General features: G+C 39.4%; 1 protein-coding gene across 1 annotated transcript in view; it reads left to right on the top strand.

Moving 5' to 3' along the window:
- The window catches only part of LOC110951978 (probable G-protein coupled receptor 158), a 93,449-nt gene that overhangs the window by 25,535 nt on the left and 44,897 nt on the right, over window positions 1–23,017 (top strand). Inside the window, exons 3-4 of the mRNA XM_022195280.2 lie at window positions 12,399–12,501; window positions 20,299–20,504. Coding sequence (XP_022050972.1) covers window positions 12,399–12,501; window positions 20,299–20,504 — 309 coding nt within the window. The remainder of the gene's footprint in view (window positions 1–12,398; window positions 12,502–20,298; window positions 20,505–23,017) is intronic.

The raw sequence follows: 23,017 nt of genomic DNA, 5'->3' as shown, positions 1-23,017 counted from the left end.
AACTCCTCTGGCATATGGAGGTGGTATTAATGTGCATGCCTTAAGTTTTTTAAGTGTCCCGAAACTTTTTCGAAACCATATTACATCTCAAATTTGACAATATTTATAGCTTTTTTAAAAAAAAAAATAAGGCATTAGGTCGCCCATGCAGTATATTCCAGCAAGTTCTGCACATTTCTTTGATCTTTAATTAAGGTAATTATGCATAGCTGGAAGTGGGGAAGGATAGCGGAAGGACGAGGATGCATATGGAGAGGAGGATGAGTCTGGGGGAGGAGGAGAGGGACGAGGAGTGACAGCAGAGAGGGACAGTCGTCGGGGAGGATTCATCCTCCACAGAGAAAACACCACTCGGCTCTCTAATCTGCAGCCTGCAGCTCGGCGGCTGCCACGGCAAAATGCAAGAGCCTGTCAAGTTCGGCGGCAGCAGTTGGATCTTAATTGAGCGAGGCTTCCCCGGTCGGGTCCAGGCGGGGAGCTGGGGACCACCCACCCAGATGTCTGCGCAGGGAAGCCGAGGGTTCATCTCACAAGTCTTAAAATGCCAAGAGAGGCTCGCATTTCACTCCTGACACATTTCCTCGGGCTGCACAGTCAATCGGTGGTAACATTTTTTTTGAGCGTTTAGCTGCCCGTAACTAAACTGAATATAAATCACAGCCCTGAACTTATCATTTCAGTTCCCTCGGCGAATGTCTTTCTCAGGAGAAAAGCGGCTCTGAACTCAGGCCTCCTGGTGACTTTATCCCCAGTCACAGCGCTGTAACCGCGACAAGCCACCAATCAATAACTGGCTGTATATCTCATTTTTTTTCTCTTAAATTGATGGAGAAATCCCAGACAGGCTTAAATCCAAGGTCTCCTCTCCTCAGACATCCAGTGTTTCAGTGCTTGGTAGTCTTGTGAAACAACAGCGGGCAGCTTCCCCACCCAGGGGACAGAGTGATTGTAATGCTTTTAGGGTTTAATGCTTTCAGTGTATTTATAGATCTCTGAGGGACACTGAGTGCTCTCCCTCTCCCTCTCACTGCCTCCTTTTCTCTCTTGCCAACTCCCATCTTGGTGTCGTGTTCACGGCTTTTTATCAAATTGCACGGTGAGAAAACTGAAGCAGGTAGCACCACGGGCTGCAGTCCAAACACGAGGGCCCTCGATGTGAAAGTTACAGAAAATTTATTTTCAGATTTCAGGCTACTTCAGGGAGCGGGGATTGTATTTGCTCGCATGTAAAGTATGTTTTACACTTGGTATCAGATCTATCAAGTGATGTGTAGTGTTTCTGTCAGGATGGTGTGACAATTTGTGGTTTTGTTTGTTGGACGGATTAGCAGGGTTACGCAAGTTCTGTTCATTTTATGATTGCCATTTTAACATTAGAGTATTAACCATACGAAGGCCTTCAAGGCAAAGGATGCCCTGAAATATAAAAGTGTAGTTTCTAGTATGCGTTTTTAACACACAGTGGAGTTTAAACGTATGGAGTTTTTTTCAGACTTTATTTACTTCCTTGGAATCAAATCAGACATGTCTGGTTGAGCGGCTCACCGTTATTGATTTAGAGAACCTTCCAAAGGCCCTATTTTTGTTCTAATGCAAAGCCAGCATTATGCAAATGTTGGTGCAATTCAATCCTCACCAAGCTTTTTTTCCCAGACCTTTAAATCACCTCCTGCATCGTCGACGCATTCAGTGATCCTAACAGATTTAGTGTTGTGGTCACCGACGTTTGGGACTTGCACTTGCATTTGGAGAAACAGCGGGTTTTAGTTGCACATATGTGAACAATGTATCATGCTATTTTATTTATCAGCCTTTATTTAACCAGGAGAAGTCACGTACAGATTAAGAACCTCTTTTTCAAGGGAGTCCTGGCCAAGTAAGGCAGCAGCAAATGCAAAAGACGGTTACAAAACAAGAAAAGCACTCAGAGCGCAATACTCCGCCATCCGTCGATCCAGACTGTAAGCTGCATCACTGAAAAAATCTAATGAGGTGGTCCTTGTGTCATTTCTGACCTTCTCTGAAAACTTCATCCAAATCCATTTTTGAGTAACATTGCGCACAGACAGACGGGCAAACATACATGATCATCACACAGTTAAAACGCAATTAAAACAAACAAATAAAAAGACTAAATTTACAAGCGACTTATTCCATGCAGAAGGTGGAAGTAAACAAAAGCCATTTTACCCACATCATTACGGGCGTGTGAAACTGAAAGCAGCCAGTAAAAGATCATATGTTTTACTGCAAGTGGACCGAGTTCAATGCTGATCAGAGCACAGGAGAACTGAAGGAGGTCTGGATGCACGAAAAATAATATCCTAAATATCCTTCATTGACAATGTACACTAACGCTCAAAAGTTTGGGGTCACCCAGACAATTTCATGTTTTCCATGAAAACTCACACTTTTATTCATGTGCTAACGTAATTACACAAGGGTTTTCTAGTCATCAGTTAGCCTTTCAGCACCATTAGCTAACACAATGTAGCATTAGAACACAGGAGTGATGTCGCTGGAAATGTTCCTCTGTACCCCTATATAGATATTCTATTAAAAATCAGCCGTTTGCATCTAGAATAGTCATTTCCCACACTAACGATGTCTAGACCGAATTTTTGATTCATTTAATGTTATCTTCATTGAAAAAAAACTGCTTTTTTTCAACAATAAGGACGAGTGACCCCAAACTTTTGAACAATAGTGCGATGCAGCTGGATGACTGCAGTGTTGAAGCAGCAATTCACAGAAACACACAGATCTTCCAAAAGTGGACTATAAGCTTACTGGAGCTGCACAATACATCATTTAAGCATTGATATTCTGACAATCATTTTCGGATGAACAATGTGGGGAAAAGGCAAATGAACTCAAACTCATTATTCTACAACACAAAGAGAAAGCTCCCATAGTTCTCCGTTTCCATGACGAATCTACAAGAGGAGTCTGGTAGAACATAATCTACTCTGATTTAAGGCTTATTTTTTACATTATTTAAAAGACACAGAGTAGTCGAGGCTTCAAATGCGCACAGCAAAATGAGTTAGCAACAGCAGAGAAATACTTAAAAAGACGGTTTTGTTGCGACAAGAAATTCAACATCAGTTGAATGGAAATGTTTTTGGCTGGAGAAAGCACGACGTTGACCAAAAACAGGTTCTCTGTCGACGGCGGCTACAAGAGGCAATAAAACCAATTAGTAGATCATTTAAATCAGCGCCACAAAGTGCAAAGCCAACTCTGAATGGCATCCAAAGAAAAAAACAACAACAAAACAACTATGTCAGATGTATTTGCCACCATCTGAGAAAGGTTCCAAACAGTTTGCACTCAAAAGGGAAGTCATTTTTATACTTTTTTTGTTACAATTATTTTCGTTTTCTGTGCAGACACTCCCCTTTAAATCACAGCATCACTCACAATGAGTAATTCTTTCCAAGTCAGGCAAAGCAGTTAGAATTCCTGCATGTTTTTATTTTATCAACATCAGTGTTTTCCAGCTTTACAGCTTCATCTACAGACATAGTGAGGAAAAGTCCACAAGTGTTAGCAGCAGTAGTAGTGGTGGTAGTAGTAGGAGTAAGAGGAGTAGTAGAAGTTGCAGTAGTAGTAGTAAGAGTAGTTGTAATAGTAGTATCAGTATTTGTAGCTCTCTTGATTCATCAGGTACATTTGAGCTAAAGTTTAAAGAGTTCCTCCATTGTGAATCCTGTTTGTCTTTGTGACATATTTAACCACTTCCAGCCACATGTTTAGTGAAATCCACCAAAAATACTGACAAACATGAATGAGCCTGACGTGATCGCAGACGTCCCATTCGCAATGAATCCCATTGATCATTGAGTAATTCCAAAAATTAGGTCTTTCAGTTCCTTTCGTATCAAATAAGTCTTTTTCCGTGATTGACAGAACAACCTTGAACTCTGGAAGCCAAGTGTTACAGGGGAGAAAAAAAAGTGGAATTAAAATCCGCCCCGGCTGCATCCAAAGTACGACGCAATTATGAAGTACTTTCTCACACTGAGGCTGCAGTCTGATGAAGGTGATCCATCAAACTGAGACACGTCAAACGCTCGTTTCATAGCCCTTCCACCGCGGCGCAGGAAAAACGAGGCTGGCCTTGCCGCCGTTAAACACCTTGCCTCGAAGGTGTGTGTGTGCTGCTGCATAAGTGTGTATGATTTCACTGGATAAAAAAAAAAAGGTGATGGAAGACATCTGGAGCACAGTGCGTGTGAGGCACTTCGGAGGTGTTCGGTGACATTAATCTACTTTTGATAGTCCATGTCAATCTCCTGTGTTTTCTGTATTATACTCCTGGGATCTGGGTAAGATCTGAGAGGACCGTCGGTACAAGGAGGTAGGTTGGTTAAAAAAATAAGCAAAAAGAGTGGAGTAATAGTAGTAATAGGAGTAGTAAAAGTAGTAGCAGCAGTAGTAGTAGTAATAGGAGGAGAAATAGGAGTAGGAGTTGCAGTAAAAAACGTGTGGAGTAGTAATAGGAGTAGTAGCAGTAGTTGTGGTAGTAGCAGTAGTAGTAGTAGCAGCAGTAGTCACTCCATTCTTCTTGTGTATAGAGTAAAAATAGTATTAGGAGTAATAGCAGTAGCAGAAGTCACAGTAGGAGTAACAGGAGTAGTAGAAGTAGTAGCAGTAGTCGCTTCATTGTTGTATGTGAAGTAGTAGTAGTAGTAATAGGAGGAGTCGTAGAAGTAATACTTCTTTAGTGTTCGGTGACATTACTCTGCTTTTGATAGTCCGTGTCAATCTCCTGTGAGACAATCGTGTTTTCTGTATTATACTCGTGGGATCTGGGTAAGATCTGAGAGGAGAGATGGTTCAAGTGGGAGGTAGGTTGGTTAAAAATAAACCACAAATAAATAGCATTGTTGTTACGTTTCTGTGTGAGCAGCTTTTTACATGTGCTTTTATGTGATACACCGACTTGTCAAAAAAGGCCAAACGTGTGCAGGTATTTCCTTTGTATTTGCTTTAAAATGCAGCAGGGAGCTTCTACAGTGATATCACAGACAGGTTTAATAAATGCGACCATTTTAATGCACAGGGCCCAATAAAGGCCTAAAATAAGCCTCATATTTCATCCTCACTGTCCCTGGGTATGGCTTCTCTTAATGAGTCTCCACTTCCTTTGGAGTAAGCAGAAAATAAGTTCCTAACAAGTGCTGCCGTGCGTTTGTGGCTGTATTATCCATCCGTCTATCCATCTGTGTCTGTCTTATTACAGCAGATGTTTAAAGTTTCTGTCTCCGAGGTCCTCCGGGAGTCTTCAGCTTCCTCCAGTCAAGACAGGTAGAAATATCTTGGCTCAGACCCAGATTAATTCTGTTTAGGCGGAATAAAAATGCTTTATCAGTGCCCCTGTGTTCCTGTATTTTATAGACTTTAATTTCACAGGTATGCTTATCTCTTCAGAGAGGAGACACACAAATAAACACATTTGCAGCGATGGTGGATGAACTGCAGCTCAGTGTGTTGCATTCTAGCTGGGGTTTCCATTTCTGTTGTGTTTGCATGTAAAAAAAGAGAGAGAGAGCATGCAAGGGACATTTTCAGAGAAAACATCTTAGTATTGTTGAAGGATTATGTCTCTCAAAGCAGAAACAAATATTAGCTGTAATTGTTTGGACGCAGTCGTAGTAGTAGTAACAGGAGTATTAGTAGTAGGAGTAGTGATTTTAGCAGAAGAGAGACTCGCATGCAAATGACATTTTCGGAGGAAACGTCTTAATTCTGTTGAAGGATTTTGTCGCTCAAAGCAGAAACACATATTTGCTGTAATTGCTTGGACATGTGAAGTCAGAAAACCTCAAATCATGAAAGCACTCATCTGCCCACAGGAGAGCAGCATGGCCACGAGCAACCCAACACCTACTGTACTCTGTTTGTGCAGCTTTCTTAGCGTTATGCACCCACCAACAGATGTGAATTCATTAATTAATTATTCAAGATTTCATTAGGAGAAGAAAGCCACTATATGCATATTGAATGCAACGTGAGGGTTTGCTTTATTTGGACAGATATAGTGAATCTACTTTTAGGGAGAATGAAGCGCTCCCATCTGTGGGTGTAACGATACACAGATATCACAGTTCAGGATGTAAATCGGTTTTGAGAACACAGTTTTCATTTGCAGTGGAGTAAAAACAAGAAACACATTAAATTAAACTGCTGTTTGCTGAACAGATTATGGCTGTGTGCGTCTTTAAAAAGTCTACCGCTACTGGCTGCAACTTACTAATAAAGCAGCATCTACAAAATAAATAAATCTAAATAAATGTTCCCTCAAATCAATAGAGAACCCAATAAAAATCCATTAAGTTGCAGCATTTAGAAAATTAAGTGTGCTTAAACTCGATTGTATTGATATTAGGAACGTTCAGCCTCACACTGGGAAAGTACAACGCAAATATTCTCTCAAATAAAATACACATAATATCCATTAATGTGCACCATTAAGAGAATTAACAACCTGAGCCGCACTCATTAATGTCAGGTTAAACTCTTTGGATGTCCACCAGCTGGCTGTAAAACCAACAGCAGATGGATCTGATAACTTTTGAGAGGGAACTTTGTACCTTTGCTCGTTTGCTTTCAGAGTCTGGTTGCATACCTGCTGCTTTATACACCACAGTTTGTCATTGCTTTGAACTTTTTGCAAGACGCCATTTAATTGCCACTGAGAGTTTCACCACAACCTGCTAACTCTCTGATCGCTGCAGAAAAATGCCGTCATTGTAGGGGCTCTTCGTTGTTGGTGGCTGAGGGGTTAAACGTGCGATTGAAACGTGAAGGTCGACAGATCGAATCCCATCAGGAGGACTTTTGCAAATTGCCCCTTGTGGGACTAATAAAGGCTATTCCATTCTGTGTACTGTAGCTTGTGTTTAACCCAATTCTCTGTCTATCGTCATTGTAAGCTCAGCTCCTAACAGCAACAGACTATAGTTATGGTGGAGAGTCTCCAAACTCTAATTGGTCTGAATTTGCCATAACGACAGGGAGGAAACAAAAAACTTACAGCACATGCAGTAACAGTGGTCGTTTCATACACTGACAGACTAATACCGGAAATTCTCCGTACAAATACAGTGCACTGATTTATTACAGATTTATTTTTGACCACATTAATGACGTAGCACAAGACATAACAGTATTGGCCAGTTGGTTGCTTGCTTTTATTCATACAGGTATCTCAGCATGTGCAGGATTGGTTAAAATGACATAAAATTTTTTAGACATTCATGCTTCGTAGATTAAAACTCTTACTGGTTTCAGTGATGTCCTGACCATAGTGCCACCATTTTGAGTTTACAAATTGTTGGTTTATCTGTTAGCAGGATTTTGCAAAAACGACCCAGCCACCATGGGTGAAGGACGAACCCGTTTAATTTTGATGCGGAGTTTATATCATTTTTTCTTTTTAAATTGCAAAATAGGGCCTTGTTGGGGGTCTTTGCTTTCCAAGTACCCCTCTAATTAGAAAATGTTGCTATGCTAACACACTAAACTAGGAAACCCTCCCTTTTTAACAACAGCATGTGAACTTTGACAATGTAAGCATTACTAGCATGCTGACATCCATATTTAGAGTGAATCTGAGATGGAGTGAAGAGCTCAGACATTTGAAACAAGATCGGAGTAGAGTAGCTGCTCCTTCACGTTGAAAGAACCCAGCTGAGGTGGTTCAGGCATCTGATTATGAAGCCTCTTGGGCGCCTTTCTTTGGAGGTTTTCCAGCGCTTCCAACTGGGAGGAGAGCCTGAGTTAGACCCTGAACTCGTTGGAGGGATTATTTATCTCATCTGACTTGGGAACAGCTTGGGATCCCCCAGAAGGAGATGGAAAAAAACCCAACTTCAACCCAACTCCAAATAAATGCAAGAAAATGGATGGATGAAAAGATGCTCACATGGCTGTAGACAAGGCGGCTGATAGTGTTTTGTCAGAAATGTCAGAAGTGTTTATTTGTTTGTCTACTTACTCTAATAAGTGAAAAAGTGAGATGCGATTTTTTTGTTTTGTTTTGTTTTTCATTTAGTTGCATGATAGTTCTACACACTAGTGGTTGGATAATTGTACACGCATAGATATTCTTCCGAGGAAGCCAAAACTCATTTTTTCTTTGCGAAATTCTCAGGTTAGAGATTTATTAACATTTTGGATTGACTGAAAGCACTGTGTTTCTTCAAAAAAATGAAATTATCCTCAGGAAAGCAACTTGCCTAGTAATTGTGCATGCAGTGCACAGGATGAAGCACGGGATGAAAATAAAGGAAACCTTGAGGGGTACTAGAGGACTGAAGCATGCACGATATTCTTTCATTTTCTCTTCAGTGTTTTTGGTGATTCAATTATTTTCACCACCAAACCTAGGATAGTTTTAAGCATCCCCATCTGACAGTTCACATTTGGAAGCGGTACCTGCAAACTTCTATCAGCTGCTCAGTTTATAGCTCATAAGAAAGATGAAAAAAAACAAAAAAAAAACAAGGTGAATTCTCTAAAGGATGAAGCTCACATGCTTTCATCCAAGAAGTAAAATAAACATGGATAACTCCCATGCCTGTTCGTCTTCACTGGTGCAACACTGAAGCAATGATTTACTGTATCTGTTTATTCTGTCAGCCATTTGCGCTTCGGTTCCGACATTTATACCCTCTGCAGCCCATCCCTCCTTCCTGCTGCTTCCCAGTTTGGAGATTTTGGATTGTTTGTCAGCTTTAAAAAAACAACGGATCTCTGAAAAAGTTCAGCAGGAAGCTTTGGCATGCAGAGCTCTTCCACTTAAAAAAGAAAAGGCATGAAAATAAATATTTTTCCAAAAGGGCAGGCTGTTGAAGGAGAGTACATCTGAAATATCACACTCTAATGCTTTCCTTGAGATTTATGTGCCCTTTGCACTGAAGTAAACAGGACACCAAAGCGTGGCTCCATGGGAAATTAATTGCCAAATAGCCTATGACTTTTATACGTGATGAAATGCTGCCGTTAAGGTTGGAAAGGTGGTGAATCTGATGAGGCAGGAACGTGTGGTCAATATTGGTTAACTCGAATTTTTTTTCTGTTGGAGGGGAGCAGCAAGTTTTTCTATATGCATATTACAACTAATGTTTATATCCCCAAGAAGTTAATTCCACTTTTATGGAATGCTTTTTGATTAAATATGGAGAAGATTGATATCACTGAAGGTACTTTTCGATGCGGCTTTACCTTGTTAAAATTACAGCCCTATACAAGTCATTTATATGTTGAGAAAAAGGTAGTTTTATTTTATCTTCCTCACCAAAAGGTAAGATTATGACATGTTGTTTACTTACAGTTGTCTCTGCCTGTTTTGTTAAATGTAGTCATCAAAATCTACATGTTCAGGGAAATACTGCTTTCTGAGTTAAACTACGACCCTTTAACATGTTTGAAGCTTCTCGTCCCTTTTTCTGGGATACAGAGGTGATGAATCCTGTCCCATGTAATGGATGTATGATGTAAAGCACTACAATAAATGGTATGTATTTTGTGAAGCATATTTGTGTTATGTCAGAATCAAATGCAGTCAAGCAGATAATAGGTTTCAAAATGTCAGTAATAATGGAGATTTCTTGTTGCAGAGTTTAAGTTTGGCAAAACAGCGCTGTCAAATGAGGTTGTGTTTATCATGTTAACAAGAAGACATTTTCTAAATGGTCTGAATTCACAAGTTCTTGTACGTTTATTGATGTTCCCAGAAAGTTGTTAATTAAATTTTTGGTAGATATATTGTAATTTTATTTGTATGCATTTGTTTTTTCTCGGAAAATAATGACATTTCCAATGGCCTCATCTTTTTTTATGAATTAGCTGAGCTTGCGATTAGCTTGCTAGACAGTTCACAGTAGTTAACACTACTTCTTAAGATGATTAAGAGAAAACATTAATGTAGTTTGATTTCTATTCCTTTATGAGTACAAAACTTCTATATAAAACCCTTGAATCAATTGCTAGAGTTACTGAATCTTGGAGGTTCCTTAAGAGCTAAGCTAGCTGTTTAACCCCGCTCTTTATGCTGAGCTAAGCTAATTGCAAACAGCTCTCATCAGGAGAGCTAATAGGCATACTTTGCTTTAAGAGCGGCTGCGTTTTGAATGGGATCAGAAAAATAAAAAGATTTTTATCAGAGACTGTCGCTGACTCATGTGCCATAAATACAGTCCTGCTGTTCTCCACGGCGGCCGCCCCAGAGGAAATACTCTGTATGAAGCATGCAAAGCAATGAACTATTCATGAATGTTCATGTGAAATTCATTGCAGCTTTATTTAGTGCAAGTATGTGCATCCACATGAGTGTACAGTATCCATACTGGTGCCTGAGTGTGTGCTGTTCAGTGTGTTTCAGCTCCAGATGGTCTTTAAGCCCATGTAGCTCCCACAGTTATCAATGCAAGCTGGAATTATGCAGGCGCGCTTAAATTCTGCAAACAAGCCTTAATTCTTAATTTAGATATTAATTAGTTTCCCTGTTACTTGGCAAAGCCGTGTGATTTCCCCTGACACAGGCGTGTTTATAACTGGGGCGTCTGCTGCTTTGCGCTGCAGAGGAGCATGTAGACGATGTAGGAGATTCAATAACACGACTGAAACAAGTTCATTAACTGAGACCAAACAGTGCAGCGGGCCTGAGAAGGAGCATAAAAAAACATAATGTAGGAACAGCGTTTTATTCAGATTGGGTGTCCGTGTTATCTGCTGGGAGTCTTTATAATATTCTGATTCTTCGATTTTTCATTTCTCCGATGAAGATCCTGTAAAACACTCCAGCCTGTGTGCAGTCATCTGCTATTTGAATTTTACAGCATTAAGCGGTTTAATGCTGCCGTTTGATGCCATTAATCATCTAAATCTGGACAGTTTATTTACTGCAAATGTAAATTCTTGCAAGCTCCACATAACCACATAACTCATATTTACTTCTATGCCAGCTGATTGAGCCCTTTAGGACCTTGTTATAGATTTTCTTGAAAAAAAAATCATGTAAAAACTTCTGTTGAGTTCATGGGACCTTGCAAAATCCGAACCCAAATACTTATTAAATTACGGATTTTTGAAGTTTGGCCCTTGGAGCTAAATGTAACTGTTGTTGTGATTCCATTTAAGCCTCATTAATCGCTTATTTTTCACTAGATTAGGTAGAAATTTGTGCTTGACATCCACAAAACCCTGAGGTTAATTTGCAACTAATTATTGTTGAATGTTTGCAGATTACAAATTAATAAGCATTAATAATTTTCTGCCTGAATGAAGGATCTTCAATTTGGAAAAATGAATATCTTCACTCGTCTTAACTTTGTTGACACCAAAGTATGTATTGTGTGTAGTGTTAGTACAGCTCTATCATATCTATGAGTTATGTGGTCCTGCCTGGAAAACGTACTGCCACTGATCTTACTGAGTAAAGCTGGAAAAAAGCATGTTTTTAAATGTATGCTGAGTGTTTGTTTTTCCAAGATGGATTATTTTTTATACCTTGAATCTTTTTTTATTGTGAAAGTGTTCATATCTCTTGCAAGTATGTGGAAAAAAATGAAAGATGATAAATTATTCCTTCATCATATCATAGAAAATGTGAAAATAGATATGTTTTAATACTATTCACTGGCTGTAATATCAGTGTGCATTTATTTCGCAGGTGTCATGCTGATGGTCACTTTATTAGGAACACTGGTGAGATCTAATGCAGTCCAATAATATATAAAGACAAACAACAAAATTACTGTTTTTTTTCTCTTTGCAGTGACTCAAATTTTGACTTCTTGTTTGCTCGACATCTATCCTAAAAGATGTATTATTGCACATTTTCCTTCAACAATTAGTGTTCACCTGCAGATAATATGAAACTACAGTTAAGTTTCTCAAATTTAATAACAAACAACCAGATCCTAAAATTTTACAAGCTTGAACCAGAGAATTTGGCCGTAAATGAGCGCATGATCTTTAAAACTGTTGCTGATTAGTGTGTGTGTTCATGATTAACTGACTAATTATTTCAGCTTTGAGATGCTATTTGTCTTTCCAATTTGCATTATTATGACGAATGTCTCTTTTTAAAACAGTCCATTTTTAAATGTTGTAACAGGGTGAAAGAAAAGCTAATTAACTGTTAATATTTCTGGCACGTTTTATTGTTATATTGTTCACACCCACTTGCTTTTGTGCTGAAGCCTCACAAACAGAGCTGAGTCAATCACCCTCCTCCATCCCGTGGATTCACATTCAAGTCGATTCCTCCTCAGCTTCTCACTTGTTGCCCTCGTGTTACTATCGACTGTGATGTTCTGGTTGATTGCAGCCAAAATAGGTGAACACAGATTTTTGATTCATCTCTTCTCTCTTTGTTCTTCCAGTGCACTCCCATCGTGGGCCATGGATTTGTGTTGGACAAGTACAAGTGCCAGTGCAGGAGAGGATTTTACCATCCGAGCCGAGTGGCGCTCAATGGCTTTAAAAGTAGGTTACAAATCCCTCTGTAATATAAAAATGCATATTGCAGTGAGCTGTCAGATGAAAAACTTTGAATCTTTCAAAAGGAAGCTTTTGGGATTTATGAAGAAAAAATAGCAAAAGAACAGCCACCTTTTTTCAGCTGACAGCCACACATTTTCTTTGAAATTCTGCTTTGAAAGGGTGTCCTGGGGCTTGTGAGGTTATGAAACCTCAAGCTGCAGTCAAAGGATTTTGACTGTTCTTATTGTAAAAGTGTCTACTATGTTTCTATTCTGAGCTCCAGTGGGAGCCACAGGTGGCATTTAAATCACAGACCTGTTGGATCTTATGTTCGCCTTTTGTAGAGGGAGAACAGCTCCTTTGATTTCACGCAGCGGTACAGAAAAGAAGGTTTCTGATTTCTAACCGGCGACTGTGGATTTTGTGTTTTGGCAAAGTGACATGTCACCATACGCTTGATGTCTCCAGTGGACTTTATAGTGTTTCCTGCTGATTCATCTTGAAAACAAGAGAGCTGCACAAGAACCTTGAACATTGATTATTATGGGCACATACAGAACCATGATAATGATCCTAACAAAAGGCTTATATACCAGGCAATGATGAAAATAAAGGAGCAGCTAGTGCCTGTACCGCCTAGTTTGTCTATATAGCCTGTGTATTATTGTACAGCTACAAATAGAAATGTTAGAATAATAGTTTGAATGTACTCCTGGCTGGATTTTATGCTTCTGGTTGAAAATATTTTTGCCACGTGTTCAAGCTCATGCTTTATTATTCAAAATTTTAAAGCTTACAATAGAAAATGATACTTGATAACAAATGAGTTTTGCCAAAGTAACCCTCTCTAACTCCACTTTGTGTGGCATTAAAAGGTTTTGAGTGTAATATAAACCTCTCCAAACCAAATAATAAGCACAACAGAGCTACTACGCATAAGGGTATTATTTTATTGTGATCTATAAGCACAAACAATCATGTAGTTTTTGGAGATGACACATTTACTAGTGTAGGTAGTAAGCTAGTTATCTACAAATGTTAAAATCAACCCTCCAAACATGTATGTCTATGTCAAAGTTGTATATTTAGAAGTTTTTACCATGAAAATAATCATTTCATGTCTTAAAATGGCTTAGATGCACTTCTACACTGGCACATATATCCACTAACCTATTCCATTCACTGCAGCCAGAGCACACCAGCTCACCTACGTCTTTGCTCAAACAACGTGGAACTACTTTATATTACACAATCCCAGGTTATAGTACTAACAATAATTCAACCATACATGTCAGATTCTGAAAAATTCCGATAATAAATCATTTTTAATCAGGTTTCGTTCCGTCCTGGAAACCGCCAATTTCAGTTCAGTGGCTATGAAAACTTTGCTCTGGTCAACATTACGCTATACTGAAGTTTTAATGTGCAAAGGACCTCTACATTTTTGTACTTTCAGCCTGAAAAATAAGACCCCAGAATCCAGTTAAGGGGTTCAATACCTCCAAAGATGTAATTTGAAATTCCTACCAGTGGGTCCACATCGCTAGTTTGTCAGAATGGCAGAGGGCTGGAGCCTTGTCTTGCCAAGTTATGCCACACATCGGTTTCTACTGATGTTGGAGGCCTTAAAAGTTGGTGAAATGTCCACTAAAGTCTGTATTTTTAGTAAGAAAGATGTGTCCATCCATATATGCACACTTGCAGAAGCCTTTTGGGACCACAGTGCCACTACTGTTGAGAAATTTTCCACAAGCCTAAAATTGAAAGTTGACTTAACTGATTATTTAGGTTTCTTAGATAATAAACCCTGAATGCTTGAAATCATGTCTTTGAAACTTTTATTATCATACTGCAGTGTCATGGTGAAAATGCTCAGCCATGGTTTTTACTGCTTATTACGGTCATGATTTGTCTTACAACCCATAAAAAGCACCATGTGGACATACTAACAGGGGAAATTACATGATTGTCATTGGAGGGGATCCTAAAGTGGAGCCGATAACCACGCAGTTTAACCCCGTAAAACCCACCGTTGCAAAAATACATCAGCTTTATTTAAATTATTATTTTATATGTATATATTTTAGAAATTCTATTTCATTTTTTTTGTTCATTTTATTTTCTATATTCAGGTTCATATGTATATTTGCATTGTTTTGAAATTCTTTAATTTTTATTTATTTGCTTGTTTTTTTTTTCAATGTTTGGGTCTTAGATGGTTAATTCATCCTTTCACTTGAACTATTTTTGGTTTCGCAGAGGTAAAACCAGCACCACTGTCCAAACTCTTTACATCCTCAGTACAGCCCCATAGTGCCACGCACATCGCTTCAATATGTGGAGATCAAATCTGACATTTTTCCATTGTTCCTTATTTTCCAGCCAGGTGTGACAGAAAAGTCAAATCCAAATGTGAGCACACATCTCCTGTGTTCTGCTTTTTTACCTCTGCGGTTTTCAAGCAAATCCTTAACTTTCGTCCCCCCCCCCCAGATCGTGCCTTGGATTTGAATGTTTGCATTCTGACACCTTGACTGAAAGCGCTGCAGTGTCCTCGGGCAGAAAGCTTGGCCCTGATGAGCAAGATAATCAGGCAACTGCGGTGGTTCTCATCCCTGACTCCAACAATGCAGCACCCCAGGGGGAGTTGATATGCTAAGCTGGAGCTTTATTATAATGCAGCGTGATGGGGCCTGTAGTCAAAAGGCTCAGTCTGTGAAGAGACTCATCTTCCAAACACCATGCAGACCACCTCATTAAAAATCCCTGTAGCTCAGATTGGGTTCTGCGGCTGCTTGTGACCTCGATTTCCCCTCCCGGAACCTGCATTTTATTCTTCATGCATCCCCGAAAAGCAAAAAAAAAAAGACGAGACTGGAAACAGAATTTGTATTGTTCCCTAGCAACAGGCCAAAAGGACAAATATGAATGGTGAGAAACGATGGAGAGAGAACATATATGTTTGAGTAATTTATTCCATTGTTCGATTTACTAAGAGCTAATAAATAAATAGTTCTGAAAAATATAAAGCCTTCATCTTATTCACTGTGTCTCGTGGGTGATTTTTTTTGCCACAAACCCTTGAGTAAATACAAAAAAGGTTGAAACAAGCATTGCAAGTTTACGGTTTTGCTCACTCCTCTCAATGTGAAGGTCTGCTGTGGGAAGGAAAAGTGAGATGTGCAGCAGCTTTGAGCAGAGCAGGTAGAACTGAGGACGCTGTGAAAGTACAGCTGTGCTAAAACGCCCATTAGAACAAAACCACAGCAGGTTGGAAAAAACAAACCCAATTACAGGTTAGTGAAAAGAAAAGCGATTCTGTTAACATAGAAAATGCGACGCCGCTGGCAGTCAGAGCTTCGGAGGGCCTAGCTGATGCAGTTTCATAATCACCCACTTGATGTGCATTGTGATGTTGAATAAACACAAACACTTTTATGTCTCTACATGCGTCACAAACGGGTCAGTCACACTGTGTTTCCTTGGCTGGAAAATATGAACTTTGCTGAAAAACATGCTTTCTTAAAGTATTATAATAATGCAATCCCAGCGTGCATTGCCTGGTAGAATAAAGGTTAAATGAAAAGAACAATATAAGAATATAAAAAAGAGAGAGAAAAAGAACAAGCCTAACCTTCTCTTAAACACCTTCTCTGCAATTACGAAGGCTCTTGAGGACCACTCCTGTTAGTTTAATGGGTGAGAAATTCTTCCTGCGTGTTGACCCCAAACAGAGGTGCTGTGTCACTGCGAACATCTGGCCTCACACCAGATGTGTGAAACAGAGTGTGAAATGACAACTTCAGTGGGGTTTCTTCTATCCTCTTTCCGTACATTATGACCGTGATTTTATACTGAAGAGTCAAAACAAACAGCAGACGGTTTGAGCTAATACAAACACGTTTTTCAGATAAGCATAGAACACGTTATGAAAAGATACCGTGTTTTTTGCTCTTCCTCTTCACCGAACACACATGGTTTTTAATAATGACCTACATAGATACTCAGTCAGATCTAAACCTGTCATACACGCCTTGTTACAACCATAGAAATCCAGTCTTTACAATGATTCTCATGCTTATTACTTCAACAGGTTTCCCTACACCTTCAGATCTTGGACCATAATGAGCAGACACTTCTTCAGAAATGTACAAATTCAGGCCATGTGCCAAAAGGTGAACAGACTATAGCTACTTGGCATATTCAAGGGGCTTTCTCAACACCTTTTCATTAGTTACTCCCAGAATATTTGTGCAGTGCTCGATAAAGCTGACTGCTGGTCATATTGAAGTCTGGCACTTCTTGACAGTAGATGGAAACCGAGCAGCTGACGTTTGGGAACATGCAAAATGAGCCACAGGAGTTTTTGTGAAAAACTTTCAAACTTTTTCATATTCAAGCTATAGACTTTGTGATTCAAACTAGAGGTGGGTGATGTCATTAAAACAAATTTAAACATAGAATAATGTTTAATTTCAGCTGATACTGACAATGTTTGGCAGTTTTTAATGACTTATTTCAAACAAAGATCAAGGGGAAAAGGTCCGTTTTGAATTTTATCACCCTACTTAATTTTTCCAGGCATTTGGGTGATAATTTTAATGAAAAACTCGCAAATAAATGGATTTCCACGTGTGGGAATAAAACTAAATCAATATAAAGGAATAATCTGACCTTGACCGATATTACATAAAGTAAAAACAAGTAAAACTGGCTTTGAGGTAAATTGACTGAACATCAATAAGATGCAATAAATACAGAAACATTTAATAGAATCTTGAATTTCGGCTACCTGGAGGTAAACGGAGGTCGGCCAGGTCTGCATGTGTGGATGAAGGCGACAAGAAGCCCAGGCAGCCTTGGGAGATCTTGCATTTTTATTTTGTGCTGTCATAGAGATGTCTCCTGGAAAGCATTCTCAGTGAAGCAGAAGACCTTCTGCATCAGGTAGAGTGAGAAACAAGACTGATTGGACTCTTCCTGAATGCTGGAAAGACGAAGTTCATGCACCTTAACCCAACATCTGAAGAGACGTTGCATGCACTAGATGGGTCAGAAATCGAAAAAATTGACGATTTCCTACATCTTGGAGGCTACACCAACACAGCACATGATGTAGAAACGAAAAAATGGGTAAACCTTAGGGAACTTTTAAACTCGCTGTCAAAAATATAAATATCCCCAGTTAAAACAACAACCAAAATGAGAGTATTGAAGGCGTCAGTGGAATCCATCTTACTCTATGGATCTGACTCCTGGTCACAATGGAAGACATTCTCAAAAGATATGATGGGACTTCTACCGGAATGCTACAGATGGTACAAATCATCTCCTGGAAATCCCACCTCACCAACAAGTTGCTATATGGCTCACATCCTCGCTTGTCAACCATCATTAGGCAACATGGACTAGCCCTGGCTGGACATGTGGTGAGACACAATGAAGCAGCTGGTGGAGTACTGTTATGGAAACCTGATCCTGAAGAACTTTATTCATGTCACCGATTATGTCTGAGGCAATTGACAGACTGACATGAAGATTTGTATCTAATGCCTTTAAGATGAACTATCCAACATTTTTTCTTCTTGATTATTGCTAAGGTGTCTATCATTGTATTTTTTCAGGCGTAATTCAAACCAATTTTATTTCACTCCAGACCATCTCGCCACTGAATGAACAATCTACTTTTTAAAAACCTTATGCAGCATGGTCCAATGTATTTCTCACTTCTCGTGTCCCCTTCTGTCTCTGTGGGTCTGTTATGTAGGTGTTAATGTAGCTGTTAATATCCCATAGCTGCTCTCCAGACACATGCTGCCCAGTCTCTGCAGGATGACCACATGAGCGAGGTTTCCACTGGGGGTGGAGTTTGCTACATGTGAAGATTACTTCCTGGACTTAGCTATCTTGACACCACCTGTGGCATTGGAACTGTTGTTGACACTGTCAGCATGAAAGTGGGAAAGGGTTCCCCATAGGTTTGTTTACGCTCCTGGAACCTGCAGCAAGACGAACAAAGAAGTGGTTGAGTATTCTGGGTCTTCTAGTGGGAACTCTCTTTCCTTGGTACGTTCAGCAGTGAATCCCAACATCCACTTCTCAACTCCAAGGAACTCAGGTGTTGTTCTTCCTTTTAATGCAGACTCCCTTCTTAAGCAGTTGTGCACAGGTCTTTGGTGGACTTTCCCTGTCACTCCCACGTTAAATAACCTAGATGTTGGCACCAAACCCTCCGCAGTCGATCTCAACTTGCTGGATCTTTGCTTTCTGGCACCATTGGTTTCCACCAGTATCTTTGTTGTTATTTTATTAACTAAGGTACATTGTTAGAATATTTTATTAGTTAGTAATGTAAGGTATTGGGCCACTATATACCACCAGAAGATCTTCAGTACAGCTTTACAGTGATTCTCCAAGACTCTGAACACCATTTGTCCAAAAGATGTTCTGCTATTTTGTGTTTTAATGATGATGGTGAAGAGTGCTGGTTAACATGTTGGTCCATTCAGAGGGTCTATGAATGTGACCACCACAGAACATCACAATCATCAGGATAGAAGTGTTTATTCAGAAAATAAAGGTGATTGCTCAGAGCAACTTTGTATTTATTTGCAGTGACCTTCTAAATTTACAAGTGGACCAACACCATGCCAACAAAACATCCCTCACAGCATAACAGATCCGTTGGGTATTCTCACTGCTGGGGTCAAGGGTTCAGGTTTTCCATTTAATTGGACAACCGTGAGGAATGTAAATGAAAGAAAACACTCTGTTCCTGAGAACAAAGCTGAATAAACAAGTCACATTAATTACCAATGAAAACAAATATAGACGATAACACGGTGGCACAAACACAACTCGCACTGCAAGTGCATGAATACTAGAGAAGACAAACAACTTCTCTGGGGTTCACAGCAAAAACACTGATTTTGTTACCACTTGAGGAACAATGAAACCACTTTGTGTGATTTCTTACATCAGTGGCTGCATGATCCCTGGAAAAATTCATCAACTCATCTATGAACTGACTAGTTAACTTCTTTAACAATCATTCCAGCACTTTCTCCTGCAGTCCATGCTCTGCTGAAGCACTGTGCAGCTCCAGCACAGTGTTTGCATTCTGTATGAGGTCTGGGACTTACTGAGGAATTACATGCTTATCAAACATCATTTTCTAGAGGAGCTGTGTGGTGAAAATGAAGGATTTAAACTACAGATCGTCTCCAAAGACCACCACAGCAGACACATAGTAGAATTAAGAATGATATTTTTGGCTTCGTCTGTCGTGTCTTTACACGTAACTGATTGAATTCAGGTTTCAAATCCACCAGTCGTGCTAACTCTCAAATGAGAAGGTGGAAAAAAATCTAGTGAGCGAACTGATAAACCTCATCCAAGTGTGTTATGTGCTGGAGTACAGTATCAACAATTATGCAAACCCAACTGATGAAGGCAGCAGTGTCACAATATTTTATCCTCTGCTTCTTCATTACTCCTCATCTGCTTAATTAAAGGCTATATTCACGTAATTATCACTCCAAGGCTTTTTGATTTATTGGATTGATGAATTGTACCCCTTCAAATTGATTAACTGAGCATTTAATAAGATGTCAGTGTGTGACAACTAAATGCAAATTAATTGCAGTGATAATCTTGGAAAACACTACAGTAAATCTGAGATGTGATTAGATGTGAAAATTTCAAAAGGATTTCTTTCACCTTGTTGAAGAACAGGAGCGATTATATCCAGCATTAAACGTCTTACAGCAAGACATAACTAAAGTGTTTTCACATCCTCAGGTAAGGAGCAGGGCAAAGACGAACCCTCCGACACGTCCACTAAGTGCCTGCCGTGCCGTGAGGGCTGCCCGTACTGTCGAGACGACACTCCCTGTCTGGTGCAGGAGGACGGAGCTCTGAGGCTCGCTGTGGCCTCCTTCCAGGGTCTGTGCATGGTGCTGGACCTGGCCAGCATGGTGGTGGTCTACCACTTCAGAAGGAACAAGGTGAGGAGGTCTCTGTTTTGCCAGAAATAAGGAAAGCTACTTAGTTCACCCTCCTGTTGTCTTCATTTACAGGCACCAAAAAATATTGTTTCCTTGTCTGAAAAAAAATCCAAGAATTCAGAAAAAAAAAAAAAATCTCCCAAATTTCTGAAAATTTGCAAAACCTTCAGGAAGAAAATTCCAAAAATTCCTTAAAACTTTCCCTTAAAATTTTTATTTAAATTTGGCAAGAAAATTCTTGTAAATATTTTCAAAAAATGAATAAAAAATCATCCAAAAAATCCTTGAAATATCTAAAGTGATGACATATATCAGTAAAACTTCTTATGTTTTCTTTAAGAACATTCACCAAAAAAAATCCACCAAAATCCAGCGGATATTCACTGGATTTTGGTGGATTTTTTTGTGAATGTTCTTAAAGAAACTTTTTTAACATTTATTTCTTTCTCACCAAAAAATGTTCAGAAATCTCCCCCAAAAATTTGAATATGTTGAAAGTTTCACTGTGGAAATATCTCTCCCCCCCCCCCCCCCCCCCCCCCCCCCCATTTTCAAACATTAAAACTATCAGTTTGACCTACAGGATGACACAAAGGTTAAATAATTTCTTCCGTGGCTCTGGAGGGAGTTCAGTGTGTCTAGTGACATCTTCAATCTTCAAGGCTTCCACTGGGTTCAGAGTCTTACAATTTTTAGGGGTGAGTTTAGGACGACACAACGGCAAACCCAAACCAAGAGCTGATATTTAATCTCATTATGAAACTGCAGGATCGGACATTTTTAGATCTTGACCCACACTAGGATTTAAAGTCAGCAAATCTAAGCCTCTCTTGCTCAGTTTTGGCCTTTTCCCTAAATCCAAATCTCTTTTAATTGCTTGTCTAACAGTAACTTGAAATGTCACTGAACAATATTTGTACTTTTAAATAGAAGATAGTTTGCAGGGTCAGGAGGTATAGATGAGATCATCAGTCATGATTAAGTTAAGGAACTTTCTAAAATGGCCACCACTGTTTTGGGGCTCATCATCCTTCTACAGTGCTAACTGCCAAATGCCATTATAGGCAATCAAAAAGCCTTTATTATAGATTACTTGCAGTAAAATGAATAACACTTATGAGGTTTCATCAAAAATTTCTGAGACTGTGATTATCCCAGCACTCCTACGATGCTTGTAATGCTACCAGTAAAACACAACAATTCAACTTGAGTCTTATTTTGGGGGACAAGATAAAGTCGCAGAAAGCCAAATCTGGTGAGTAGCTCAGGTGAAGAGCAACAGTTGTTAAGTCACAGAGCTGTGGCTGGATGTCATCGCGTGCCATCATGTCACAGTTCAGGTCGTTTGCACGGAATGTTTTCCGTCAGACACCTCAGAACGCCGCAGCAGAGCTCTGCCATGACAGTCCAACCCTGAAGGACTAATTCACAGTGCAGAACCACATGCAGTGTAAAAAAAAAAAAAAAAGAAGCTAAAGTCTGTTTGGCAGAGTTGAAAATTCAAATAGCTATACTTGACATGAAAATACACGTCAGACCAATTGTGTGTACCTCATTATGTCTAAATTTGTAATTGTCATTAAGCTGAAAATATCTTTTTTTTGTTGGCAGTGGCAAGTCCTCATGTTTTCTTTGCATTGACCGACAATTCAGCTGCCATCCCCTACAGCTCAGCAGGTTAAGCCAACGACTCATCTAAATATTCGGATCTCAAAATTGATATTTGGATACCTCAGTAATGACAAAATATTATTTCTATTTCTCATTAATTGGGGTCGAATATCCAGAGCCCAAAAATTGCTATTCGTGCCAGTCCTAGAAACAACAAGCATTTTCCAGGTGCACCTTCCTGGGTTTTGGGGATTATGGGCTCTTTTACTGTGAAAATTGTTGCTTCTTCTCTCGGTGGTAGCTGCAGACCTTCCTCTCGTTACCACTGAAGATCCTCCACATGAAGGTTGGATCATCTCAGGCTGCTGACCGACACAGAATGGGATGTTTTCTCCTCAGCTTCTGGTTGTGGTCCACAAAAAAAATCATCCCTGCCAGTTGAAAAAAAAAGTCACATGACATCCTGACTCATGACAATTATAGCCTGAATGTGTGATCGTGACACATGCACAGTCCCAGAACATTTCGATCAACCCTTGTAAACAGTTGCCTCGGATAAAAGGTGAAGTCTAATTCATTTACTAGCTAACCATTGCGTGTGTAAATGTTTTACACTGTAACTCCATTTTAGTATGTAACATAGAAGTCTGTTCATTTGGTATTTATTTGCTTCCTGTTCTTATTTTAAATTTGAAAGCATTTTATACTACTGTATTTTATAGCTACATTTTCATACAAACATATATGTAAAACCTCATCCCTTCATTGGGTTTCTGTACAGATTTACAGCAAAGTTCTTGCATATTATAGTCCTCGAATAAACATGAGATCCATGCAGAGTAGAATAATTACAACCAATCCTCGGGCGAAGTTGAGCAAAATCTTTCCTCGTGAGCTATTTA

This window comes from Acanthochromis polyacanthus, chromosome 9, assembly GCF_021347895.1.
Source record: "Acanthochromis polyacanthus isolate Apoly-LR-REF ecotype Palm Island chromosome 9, KAUST_Apoly_ChrSc, whole genome shotgun sequence".
In the NCBI taxonomy this organism is placed as follows: domain Eukaryota; kingdom Metazoa; phylum Chordata; class Actinopteri; family Pomacentridae; genus Acanthochromis; species Acanthochromis polyacanthus.
Note: the sequence above shows the minus strand (reverse complement) of the source record. Positions and strands in the feature narration are given on the sequence as shown.